Source organism: Dermacentor albipictus, chromosome 4 (assembly GCF_038994185.2).
Source record: "Dermacentor albipictus isolate Rhodes 1998 colony chromosome 4, USDA_Dalb.pri_finalv2, whole genome shotgun sequence".
Lineage (NCBI taxonomy): Eukaryota > Metazoa > Arthropoda > Arachnida > Ixodida > Ixodidae > Dermacentor > Dermacentor albipictus.
Window position 1 is genome coordinate 89,839,304 of NC_091824.1, and position 13,349 is coordinate 89,852,652.

General features: G+C 42.7%; 1 protein-coding gene across 1 annotated transcript in view; it reads right to left on the reverse strand.

The window, feature by feature from the left end:
* The window catches only part of LOC135917657 (uncharacterized), a 253,855-nt gene that overhangs the window by 209,648 nt on the left and 30,858 nt on the right, over nucleotides 1-13,349 (reverse strand). Inside the window, exon 2 of the mRNA XM_070537226.1 lies at nucleotides 8,535-8,663. Coding sequence (XP_070393327.1) covers nucleotides 8,535-8,620 — 86 coding nt within the window. The 5' untranslated portion in view covers nucleotides 8,621-8,663. The remainder of the gene's footprint in view (nucleotides 1-8,534; nucleotides 8,664-13,349) is intronic.

The window sequence follows — 13,349 nt, forward strand, 5'->3', positions numbered from 1 at the left end:
TATTGACGCGTTCCAAAAAACTTAACACACCAACAATATAACAAACAGACGCGATGTGGACAGTTACAAGAGTGCAAGCAACAATAACATAAGACAAACAAACGGACACTGGAATTGCAGCAAATGTGACTGCAGATTAAAAACATAGAGCAAGACAGCTTTAAAGGTGTCTTAATTCAATAATAACACTACCCTCTCTCATTCTCGTGTTTCATGAATTTATATTCCAGCGCTAATTGCTAGTCTTTGATAATGCTCTAATTCGCTAGTTGTTACTCTAAGGAAGCTGCACTTGTAGCCTTGTTGCGATATGGTAATTTGAAAGCATTTCGGTTGTTTGCGTCGCCCGAAGAACAAACACCGGTCTGTCTTCACTCCGTCAAAACCATTATTAGGGAAGTTACAACTAAGGAAGAGAAAGCTGTTGCGTCTTGTTGTAGCATGATAAGTTATTCCTCGTGCGTCATTCCCTTGAAACACGCCTCGGTAATCCGGATATTTTTTTGTCTCTTTCCCTTTTCTTGCTGGAGATGACTTATGCGCTCACTGCGACCTGTCGACAGCAAAGAATACGTCGGCGAGTGGCTGTTAAACTAGCATTACCTTATTCAGGGCGGTAGCTAAAGCACCCACTTCGAACATTCATCTGCATGAAGTCCGAACAGATACAGCATTAGGCAAATGGATGACGTATTTGGCTACGGGCAAAAACTAAGTAATGATAGGAAAGAAAGTACACAAAACGAAAGCAAAATAAAAATTCTGATACACCAGGTAGAGAGTTGCACTACAACCGGTCAGTATTATAATGGTTAAAGAGAACAGTCTACCCAACAAAAGCACATTCCTTCCAATTCAGAACACAAGCAAGCAAGCCAGCAAGCAAGCAAGCAAGCAAGCAAATAAACAAACAAACAATGTGGCAAAGAAAATCAAAACAAGGCAAGGGAAAATCCATGCATTCGTTAATACTTCATGTACTGCCCATCGCTGTTTCACATTAAAAACTACATTTACTGAGCCCGTAACCTGATAATTTATTTGGTTGGAGAAAATAGTAAGCAGGCTTGCAAGACTTGCCAAACTGCTGCTGTTCTGAGGCGCCTGGAGGAAGCACTTTTGTGGTGATATTCGGGCTATCTTGAATGAGAAACTAGCTCGCAAGGACTGTCAAGAAGGCGTTCTTTCCTTTGTCCACATTCACATGGATAAATTCTTGTGATATATTATTGGTGGGCAGCAGTACCAATGCGGTATGTCCAGTTGTAGTAAAACACCTAATGAAATGAGGAATTCTGCATTGTCACTGTGATTTCTTTTTATAAATGCGGCTAAAGTAAAGTGTTGAACTATAGCTCTGCTATCCGTTTGTGCTATTTTCCTTGAACACGTGAAGTTCAGCTGTGTGATCTTTAGTATTAAACAAAAGTACTATTAGCTTACAGTCTAATTAGGTTAGTGTTTTTTTAAGAACCCACCGGGGTGGAATAGTGGCTTTCGCGTCGCTCTGCTAAACCTGAGGGCGCGGGAACAAATCCCGGCCGTGGAGGGCAGTCCATTGGGTGCACGTTAAAGAACTTCATGTGGTGAAAATTAATCCGGAGTCCACCACGGCATGTCTAATATATGCAAAAAATACTTTTTTTAAGCTTTGTTCTTGACACAAGAAAGCGGTGTGCACACATAATACGGCAAACGTAGGAGTCCTTTCCGCAGTACATAAATGTATTACTACAATACTATCAGTACGAGTCGGCTTACAAAGTTCCGCCCCGTAGATGCTACGGGAATCGTCAGCACGGTCTGTTTCACTTTAGTGTATATTCATTAAACAGGGAGTCCCAGCTAAATTTAGTGAGAGCTTAAAAATATGCGAATGCCACGTAGCTGGACAGAACCAAGGTAATGTTGTTTGCCATCTCTTGGAGATACTCAGATTATTTTTTGCATTCCGCCTAATTACATAATTTTTCTTAATTAATAATGTACTTCTGAAATATTATGATTAGATGAAAAATGCCAATGAGAAAAGTGTAGAGAAGCATGAAAAACTCTCGATACAGCTTTGTGTTGCTCAATACGGGCTACATAAAAGCGTTTTTTCGAGCGTGAAAGAAGCCCGCGAATACACGCAAAGTGCATCGAGCGGCCAGTCGCGCGACAATTTCGCGTGCATTCGCGCGTTTCCTTCACGCTCGGAAAAACATTCTTATGTAGCACATATTGTTCTACAGAAAGCTGTATCGGGCGTTTCTCATGTCGGTCTACAATTTTCTCATTGACACTTTTCATGTACTTGAGAAGCTGAATAATTAATTAAGACTGATTATTTATTTAGGCGAAATGAACAAAATAACTTGAGTATCTCCACGTGACGGCAATTAAAGAGTACCTTGGTTCCGTCCAGCTACGGATCATTCGCACATTTCTACACTCGGGCTAAAGTTAGCTGGAACATCCTATATAGGCAGTCAGCGAATAGCTTGTTTTTGTACATGCGTAACAGCGCACGACTGCTGACTAGCTGACGTCACGAGGGGAGGTTTCCCTTTCGGACCGAGGAAAACCTGTTTCTCGACGCGGCCGCCGCGCGGTCTTTATAAACCGACAGCTAATAGCGAGGACCATTCCGCTTAGCGGAAGGCGGCGCAGTCGGTTGAACTATCTGTCATTTGCCCGACATCGATATTTCGAGCCGCCGGGCAAAGCAAAAGTTGTAGGAGATATGGCAAGAAAGAGAAAGTTAGAGGAAAGAGAAGGGTTGGTAAGTGAGCGAAGTTTCGGCACTGGCGACTGCGTGGAGTGGAACATAACGGAGCCGGATGCGAAGAATCCCAGCGACGTCAGAACAGCCCTGAATGAACTGCGGCTCGCGCTCAAAGGTGAGTTTTGTTTTCCCGCCTACACATGCGGGATGAGGTAAGGTAAGGCATTAGAACTCGAAGTGTTGAGCATACTCTAAACGTCGTTCAGCATAAGTTCCTGGAAGTAAGTGGAATATCTTTTCCAAATATAATTCACTTCGTTGATCCCATCGGCGCAAGATTAGGATGTTCCAATAGGATGGAAGGTTAATTGGTATTGCATTCTCGGAAAAAGACCTAGGGCGCAGAAAATACGAGAAACTAAGAGGATGACATACAACACAAACGCTCTTACGCTGTCACACTTACTTATTCGAAGGTATGTTAACGTTATTAAGGGTAATCTACAGTAAGAGTGGTAATAAGAGCAGACACATAAATACATTTGTTTCACGTAGGTTCCACTTTGTGAGACAACATTTTTGCCAATATGTTCCTTAGTCACGCATATTCGGAACTAGATTAAGAGGGCGATATTCCTATGATATCAATTCCAACGCACTTCAGACATGGCGTCGCCTGGTATCGGAGCACCCATGTGGCGTTACACGGCCTGCCGTGCGGTTATAGTATGACCAGAACAGGAGCTGAAGGATTAACTTTTCAGTCTGCGATTGCATGGAACACATTTCAGCCGGCCTTATGGCGAGGCCATAGGAAAGCGTAAAATATGTACTGGGACGCTGGGCGTCGCCAAACCGAGTACAAGTCTTAAAAACCTTTTTTTTTAAATCGTCGCCTAATAGAGAGAAATAAGCGCTGTACTGTTCACAGCTGTGGCAAGTGTTGTTCCTCACGGCTGAGACGCGTGCCAAATGCTTACATCCTAGATCACGAGCTTGACTACAGCAGTTGGTTGTTCGCAAATCATATTAATAAGTTATCCCGCGTTTCAAAACCGTGATGGCTGCAGAAAACAAACTGCTTACGGCGGCACTCTGGCACTGCTTGCCCACCTCGAGTCCTGACGGCCGCGCGGTTTGGCTCGATGAAGTGGCTTACTCAATAATAGTTTCCCGTTGTGCACTTGGAGACACTAATTCGGGAATTCCTAGTTGGGACAGAGAATAAAAAAGAACCTTGTAGCTTTCTCTGTGGTCTGAAATTCACGGTCACTCTGTGTGACGTTCAGGTACCAGTATTACGAGTGCTCTTTTAAATTTCAGATTGTATGGTGGGCCAGAGTCGTACAATACGTGCTTGGCGAATTATTTAAATATTTTCTTGCAGTGAACATGGTCATCTAACGTTTGTTTCTGACGTATTTGTAATGACTTTAGTGCAGCTTACTCAGCGGTAATTACTTCTTGGTAATTCCAACACAATCGTTGGCGTATCCGTCCCAACGATGAAACCCGACTAAGTACACCTCTAATACCGTCGTACTGACCTATCTTTAATCCAGACCATTGAACTAGATAGATAACCTGCTCCACAAAAACCAATCCTGTGGTGCATGCTGCTCGCTGGAGTGGTTTGCCGCTCAAGCTTGTGCGTTCAACAATTTAGCACGGAAATATCGCATATGCAGGCATGATTCCAGAAAATTCACGCTTTCTGCTTCTTCAGAAGGACAGATAACCTTTAGAAAATGTCGGTTTTTCTACATAAACTAAGCCTTAAGCCGGCGAATTCATCAGAACGTCCAGGCGACTGTAACAATTTCGCGACGATACATTGTAGGTACCACTTGTTTGGCCATGACAGAGTCACCTCCAATCTGTCCACATTCACAGCACCTGTCTGTGTAGCCATCTGCAACGCCTAGTTGCATTTAGACCAAAAAATGTACAGGTTTTATATTCTCACAATGCACTATTGTGATCTGTCATCGGGGCCACATGGGTGGATACAACATGGTATGTTTGCAGAAGAATTCATTGCATGGCAAATTCTAGGTTCATAAAACCTTTTTTTAACGAATACGCGCTTTCTTACTATATTCTATCTTATCTCACATGCTCTGGTAACTGAACCGCTAAAGTTCACAAGGCTCCAACTTGCATATGACTGAAACTTCTTTTTTTTTTTCCGAGCCCTGTTTAACATTGGATAAGAAAAACAAACCTGTGAAAAGGACTTGTTTGCTTCAGTTTCATTTTCTTTCTCTCTTTCTTATGGCAGACGATGCTCGTTTGAGTGAAAGGAGGGACACCGTCTTCTTACTACCCTTTCTAAGATTCACGAAATTTGACGTTGAAGCCGCGCTAGCAAAGACCAGAATGTACTATAGACGCAGGAGCTCGTGTCCTAAAATTCTCAAAGACTTGAAGGCATCCGAAGAAATAAAATCTCAAGCGCGGGGCCTGGTTGCTGCTCTTCCCGGAAAAGACACTCACGGACGACCAGTTTTGCTGTTAAAGCTCGGTAAGTGTTCTAAAAAACGTTCCGATGCCTGCCCCTGTATGCAGGTAACATTAAAACTCATGCGAACCGTAAACTACACGTACTCGCTCATCAAACCTTATAAACTTAGTAAAAAGTTAACATCTTGGCAAATTGAAAGTTTATATTGCAGATGCAACAAATTAGTTAATAGATCATGGGAAGGTTCTTTAAAACTCCTGGGCAGACTGGGTGTGAAGTAGCCGAGCACGATCAACAAGCTGTGGTTTTCGGGTGCCTGTGCGCTCACATATTTCATGGAGTCGAGTCAATTATTGCATGTTTTCAAAGTTTTCTGAGCAGTCCTGGGCCTAAGTGGCATGACTTGCTTATTCTGAATATTTTGCCCACGGAGTCATGTCATATTGGTGCTTCACTTCAGACTATGCTGTTGTAATAAACTAACACTTTACGAGTCTCCACTTTCGAGTGAGACATTTTCAATATAGGAGCTTCGTTGCCATCACTACAACATAATCTTAGAATCTTGTTTTCGAAATTGTACAAAACAACAGCAGTTCGTTAAGAGAGACAGAAATATGAGATGAAAGAGCGGGACGTACATTTTTCATTGCTTCCGTTTCACTAGGTGCCTGGGATCCCTCATCGCTTCCACAGTTTCGGATTCAGCGAGCGGTCAACTTATGGCTGGAGCAGCTCACCCGTGACCCTGCATCTCAAGATGCCGGCATCTGTTTCATTCTAGACTTCGGTGGCTGGTCATTCTCCAAGATTCGGGCGTGTGAAATAGGCCTCGCCAGGAAAGCTATTCGGCTTTTGCAGGTAAACGCGACGAATTTCGAGAGCGAAAGTTTGACGTGGAGTGGACCGATGTACAGTTACTGATTACTTATACGCTGGAAGTACAGTCGTGTGCCTCTACTGTCTCTACAACGAACGACTTGACAAGGAAATGAGCTTTAAAAACGAAGGAATAATTCTGTCCTGCTGCTATTATGAGCTGTGCGGTGCGCGGCCGTTACAACGAATTGACCTGTATAACTAATGATTTTGGATGTCCCAAGTACTTCGTTTTAAAGGCGTTGGATTGTAATTGCGCAGAAGCAGCTGCATGACACGCAACTTAGGCAGCGTAACCAAGCAGTAATGTAAGCGAGGTCAATGATTGGTCCTTTGTTGGACCAACGTAGTAATTAAACCTATGGGTAATGTGATCCAAAGTTTGGGTATTCAGGACCCAGCTCTCCGCTTTGTGTGGATTATTTTAGCGTATCCTCACACGGCTATGGTACATCAGTTAAGAACTGCATTACCCCGCGCTCCAATTACGATAGAACTAGGCTACACGTGACTACTGCTCAAAAAGATTGCTCAAAGCGAAAACTTTTGCCATGACAGTAGCATGGTTATTGCGAAGCGTAATATAAATCAGCTCCCACGGAAGAATTTCGCTCCATGTTGGGACTGCTTAACTTATGCTTTGGACAAGACTACAGCCATTACTCATTTTTACATCTTACTAGCAGTGAACACCAGTTGGTTGTGATCGCACAAGGCCAGTACGTGTCTCTAGCTGACTAAAAGTTACTTGAGGGAATGGGAGACACAATAGTAAACTGCGAATACACGTAAGCATCCTTAACGACTTAACAGAAATACACAGTGAAAATTATCCACAATCGTTCTGAAGTGTGTTTCCTAACCTACTATACTGAAGAAGGTGAATGCAAAGGAAAACATTGGTTGAAGAGCACATTTTCTGTAGGGCATTTCGCGGGCCATATAATAAGCCGAAACGTGCATCCGGAGCCTAACCAACAGCGCCTTCTTTTTTTTTTTTCGATCCTTCACTTAATCACCGGCACCTGTATAGTTAAAACCCCGGCATACACAAAGCGTAGAAGCTTATTTGCAATAATGAAAGCGCCTAATTCATTGCCATGCTCAGGACGGCCTACCACTGGAAATTACAAGAGCGCATGTGTTGAGACAGCCAAGGACTTTCAGCATATTTTTCTCACTGCTGAAACCATTCATCAGCAAGGACGAAATATCCAGGGTGAGCTGGTTTGCTTTCACGATATTCTGATGGGAAAATCAAGCTCCAGATTGCCGAAAATTCAAGCGCATTTTTTTTTACGGATTAACGTTTGCATTATTCAGTAAAACGAAACGTACTTGTATGGACTCAAAATAAGCAAACAAAAGAAAGACTGCCTGAAGGCTGTGCTCCGCTTCAGACATACGGGTAGTAACAGGTGCACAGTGCATTTTTCACCCCCGATAGAAGATAACGGTGCCCTTTCGTGCTGTCTTAGAACTGGCTAGCCCCCATAAAACTGAATGATGTCCGGCTTTCAATTTCGGTTATGAATGTAGTCCCATGGCACCACGATTGAGAAATTTTCCATTTTCTTTGTTTTCCGTTTCGACCTGATGTTTCTAAAGCAACTTTATCTTTCTTTTTAACCTCCTCCTCCTTGGAATCTTCAGTTCCACCTACACGGCGAAGACTTCGGAAACCTGCACGCTGAAGTTCCAAAGAATATACTTCCCAAGGAATACGGAGGTACAGCTGTATTTGACTTCGAGGGTCTCTGGGAACATCTGCGGGGGCAAGACAGCTGAGAAACTAGATTACAACCAAAACTGCACCCGACAAACCCAGGTTCCTGCATCTGCCTTTTGCTGTGTGCTGTAAAGATGTCACATACATCGACCTCGGGTTTCGATCTGTGAAACATGTGAGCGGTACGCTAGTCAGTATAACCACAAATTGCGATTTCCATGTATTTGTACGCATGTAAAGAAATAAGCAAATGTGTCACCTTTCTTTTTTTCGTTCGATGTTTTCCGGATGACTGTCAGCACAGCAAAGAAATAAAAAAACAGCAAAGCAAACAAGAACCTACTACGTCATTTCCTCCACACTTTTCGCCTAGCGCGTGGAGGGGGTAGGGCCTCTCCTCAGTTTCCTTCCCTCCATGTTCAGAACTAAGTTGCCAAAAAGCCGCTACATGTTGTGGGAGAAGAAACTCAGAAGCAGGGAGCACCTGAAGGGACGGATCATTTAACTAACGGGCTTTAGAAAATGATTTTAATCTACCTGCAATGTAACTTCAAAGTAAGTGATCGATATGCATTGCCTCCAGCTAGTTCTACGTAGCTTAATACCAGCATAACGTGATCAACCGGAGCTGCAAGACAGGAGGCGCCATCTGTTGACCGAAAATCCACTCGACATCGTTGTCGGTTGTCTTCGTGCCGGCAGTCGGCACAAGCTGGCCAGATTTTAGAAGCACTAACTTTGTACAGGAAACTCACACATGTGCCGTCGTGTAGGCCACCGTGGTGGCGAGGAGGCTCAGGGTCTGCAATGTTCTGACGGCGCCTATTCGATGTTTGGCCATGGTGGCAGCACTGTGGAGGAGTCAGAATGCAGAAACCACTGAGCTGAAAAACAACGCATGTCAAAATCAATCATTAGCCGAGCCGCTCGCCGCCCCCTCGTTACCACATGCTTATACGTTGGAGCATCAAACTGTCCAAGTAACTACCATCTAAATAAACTTAACTAACTCACTCAGTCCATTAATCCACCAATGAAAGATAAGAAAGCCAGTTGGAAGAAAGAAGCAAGACGTCTGCTGGGTGTAATTGTAGTACAATGGCAAGACACAATCAATTTGCAAAGCGCAATGATCATGTGCTATATTTCATTGGGCTGATGTATCTCGAGATGAGATTGAGAGCTGATATCACTCTAAGACCTACGTTACTGATAGTAAGAACAGATACTGAAGGGAGTAGAAGGATAAAGATAGCGGGCGAAATGCAAAAACATCCATGTGCTTAGGTTTAGGTGCTGTTTTGAACAACCCCAGAGGATCCAAATTTCCGGAGTCCCCCACTACGGTGAGGCTCATAATCAGATTGTAGTTTTGGCACGTAAAAACCGCATAATTTAATTTTAATTTATGATAAAGATAGTGAGTTTCACTATTTGTACCTGCTAAGACTTCTTTGCAAGGAAGATGCTTCTAACACCCCGTTACGTGTCCATGTTATTCAAGGATACAGAAGGTTGTTATTAAATGCGTAAAAGACGTTCTGCGTAATAGCGTAAAAGACGTTCTGACATAAGCTGAAGGAATAAAGGACCTTGGAGTGTGCTTCGACATGTCTTCGAGTTTCTCGCTCCACGCTCAAGAAACGAAGCAGCGTGTACTTAACACGCTCGGCATAGTATGTCGGGTGACTAGGGACTTGAAACAACCTGGGCCATTTGTCACTTTATATAAGAGAGTATGCCTTCCAGTTCTTGAGCACGCCTCCGTCCTTTGGGGCGGCACCTGTAGATCAAATTGTGAACTCCTAGAAAACGTGCAAGAAGAAGTTCACATCTATGCTTAAACATCGAGTCTGTCAAAAGTTTCCATCTCCATAGAGTTAACACAGAAGCCCATATTACCTGCACTCACCTGTAGACGCAACAAATTGGATGTTCTTTTTCTCCGCAAATTAACAGATGGAAAAATTTGCTGCTCACACTTGCTTTCTAATATGCGCTTTTACATTCCGCAAAAAAGGCACAAGGAAACAGCGCGCCTTTCAGCCTTTAGATTCTTATGGCCCTCTATTTAGTGCCTGGATATCTTCATGCCTAATTTTATTATATTTTTTAGTAGTGTTGCAGAGGAATTTCAAAACTGAACAAATAAACTTTCATATCTGTTGTTTGTTGCGTCAATCTGTAATCCTCTTTCTGTTTCTCCGCTTTTGCTTTGTATTGTCAGCGTGGACGCATTTTATGTTCTGCTAAAATCTGTATTCGCGAAATTATTACGTTTCTTTTTTCGTGTGTGTGTGCGCGTGTGTATGCGTGAGCTTGCACTGTTTTTTCTGCGTATTGTTTTGCCGAGTGCGACAGCACCAATAATAATAATAATAATAATAATAATAATAATAATAATAATAATAATAATAATAATAATAATAATAATAATAATAATAATAATAATAATAATAATAATAATAATAATAATAATAATAACAATTAATATTAGCAGTAGTAGAAGTAGTAGCAGTAGTAGTAGTATTAGGTGGATATACTCGAGCCTATTAAGTTCCATACATATTCAATGCTCTTCACTGGGAAATTACTTCTTGTGAATCTATACGCGATATTCGCCAAAACCTAAACGAACTACACGTGGAATGATTATGGGCCTCATAGTTTCTTGTTTAGGTCATTATAAAACGTTTTCTTTTTTATTTTCCACCTGTTTTTGTACCTTGTATTTTGTCGTCCGCAAATAGCTTTCAGTGTCACCCTTATTTCTTTTTCTAAAATGGTCAGTTCTTGTACCTGAGTTGATGTCGCTGAAATGAAATTATAATTTATTTTCGATTCGTTATGACATATAGTGTTTGCTAGTCAATCTATGCACATCGTGCTCGTTAGAAGACCAGGCAGCAGTTGGTACTGAGTTCAATAGAGGTACGAGGCATTTTACAATTGGTGTTAAAAACATTATACAACTTCAAGGAAAATGTTCTAACACACAAAGAATAAGCACTACTTTTTCCAGTCACACAAGAATACAAATAGAAATCACATGTTACAATAAACAGTGGAATACCACATCCTCACTTGCTTCATAATTTTACATTGTGAATTAATATCAGTGTTTCATCATGTTCGTTAAAAATATCGGCGCCATAATAATTTCTTGTTTTCTTTCCATAGTTTGTTAACACTCGTGGCTTAAAATATATCTGTTTTTTATAGCGCGACATCTTTTTTACCTATACTTTACAAGCATTTGAATAATAATTGTGTGTTACAAATCCGCACTTAAATAGCTCCTGTGCTGGAGCTATTTATGTTTGTGGTTCCTAGAATTTTATACTTTTCTTGTCTGTCTGTGCTCGTCCGGCTCCATAAGTTATGCTATTGACAATTCGTTTAACTACGCGAATAACAGCTTGCTTTCTATGGTCAGAACCTGTACCATATAACGTAATACCAAATGCCATTACTAATTGCGCTAATACCTTATATATAGTAACTTTTAGGTTGATAGACGTTTGCCCACACAGGCTACACATCATTGCCACAACAGCTCTTAGCTTTACACAAACGCCTATCACATGGTTATTCCAGGTAACGTGTATCTCATATAAAATTCCTAAATACTTAACCACAAGCTGAAACTGTAATGGTTGACAAATGCATGCGTTGCAATTCTTCGGCGTGCCATTTTTCTAATGGATGTCACGCGAGAAAGTTCACTTTCTTACGCTGAGTAGTTATCATGTAGGCGTCAGCTTGTGTTGGCCCAGACATGCCATGCTATAGCAGCGAACCTAGACGGTGGACTTGAACGAACACCGACAGTCTGCGCTAACGCTAAAGATCTCCCGTTGCCGAATTGGGGCCTTCCAACTTCCGTAGCAACCATTCAACCGTTTTTAATAGGTATGTAAATGGGGCTTCTGCATACTCAGTATACAGTGACCCGCTTTTTTCTTTTTGCTGCGCACCAGCCGGAGCTGGAGGAAATTATAAATGCGACAGACACTCCAATGGCATTCGAGAGTGCTATGTCTGGAAAGTGTTCCCTCTTACAGGGCTGCGCTAACCACTCAGGGCCTCAAAACCCGCAGTTGGAATGTTCGTTAGCGCACAGCTGTCGTTAATGAGGTGGTTAACTTACCGCGCTATCAAAGAGTGGAGTGGAGCAAGAGTGCGCGATGCGGTAGTGCATCAGTGTGACGGCCTTCAATAATACCTGCTTCAATGTTGCCGCAGGTCTATTGCTAGGGCTAAGTGTGCTATGTCTTTGGCTCTTGACTGCGAGCGTATAAACAGAAAGCAACAAAAGCACCCCCAAAAAAGGAAGAAAAAGATTTCTCTCCGATCCACGCTGTCAAGGTAGTTGGACAGCGAAGCTGTAAACGACAACTAGAACGATTACCCATTGCCGTGTAGCTTGAAATTATTCACGTGGCGACTTGTACATGCAGTTTACCTTATTATTCGCCTCAAACATTTCAACGGGTCTGCAACTTGGTTTCCGCCACTACTTCGTGCACCTACCAAGAGTGGACCAAAGAGAAAGAGCCACGCCTCGTACGAACGCTGCTCCTCAGGAGTACTCACTATACGTGACGTGGACTTCCCATAGCACTGTCACAACACCAGTCAGTTGCTAGGCGGATTCTTCTTTTACATACGAAAGTGTAGTCCCTGCTTCGTATACTACAGTTACCGCTTCCTCGAAATTGCAGCTTATGCAACCATAATCCTTACCGGGAAACGCTTGCAGCGAACGCTATGCGCGAAGGCGAGCTTTCTTGTTCTTCTTTTTCTTATCTCCGCACGGTCGACGCCGTTGCCATCGCGGATGCGCGGAAGCGAGCGTCATCTACTGGTACTGCAAAAAACCAAGCGGCACGCGCCTCCAGAGTGTTTGCTCACGGAGACGACAGACCCATTGGGAGGTAGAGCCATAGAGCTTCGTGGTAAAAAGTGCCTAAGTATAAAACATCAAAGTTATCTACAAGTACATTTCATTATGTACTAACTTTTATACCACGGCAGTACATCGGAGTGCATGGGGAGTAACGACTGCCGTTCTTCCTCCCTTTGCTTTCTTTCCGACCAGGGACTGGAGACATGCTCTCCGAAATTTGGACATGACACACACACTTCTGCTCTTAGTCCTTTGAGGGATGAAGGCGCCCATTTTAGGACTAACAGTCGAGTTGCTCCTGTTTCCTACGGTATTCTTTAAGCATATAACCTCACTTCCGAAAAGACGAAATACATACGAACAATAGCACTGTTCGAAAAAGAAAGCGAAAAAATCAAAGCCAATGGAAGGCGCCCTCGCATTACACTACATTGCGCGGTCGCAAGATAGTGTCGTTGGGACCCGCCACGAGCTGGTGAAAGATAACTTCCGCGTTTTTCAGTGAGGCCTTATTTCTCGCCATTAATACTCAAAATTGTTTATTTATTGCTTTTGGTAATGAACATAGAAACTTCGCTCACTTTCACTGAGCTCTTCACGGGCGGAAGCATCATTTCGGAACGCTCTACCAAGCAGGGAAGAAGCGTTATTGAGGTTATAA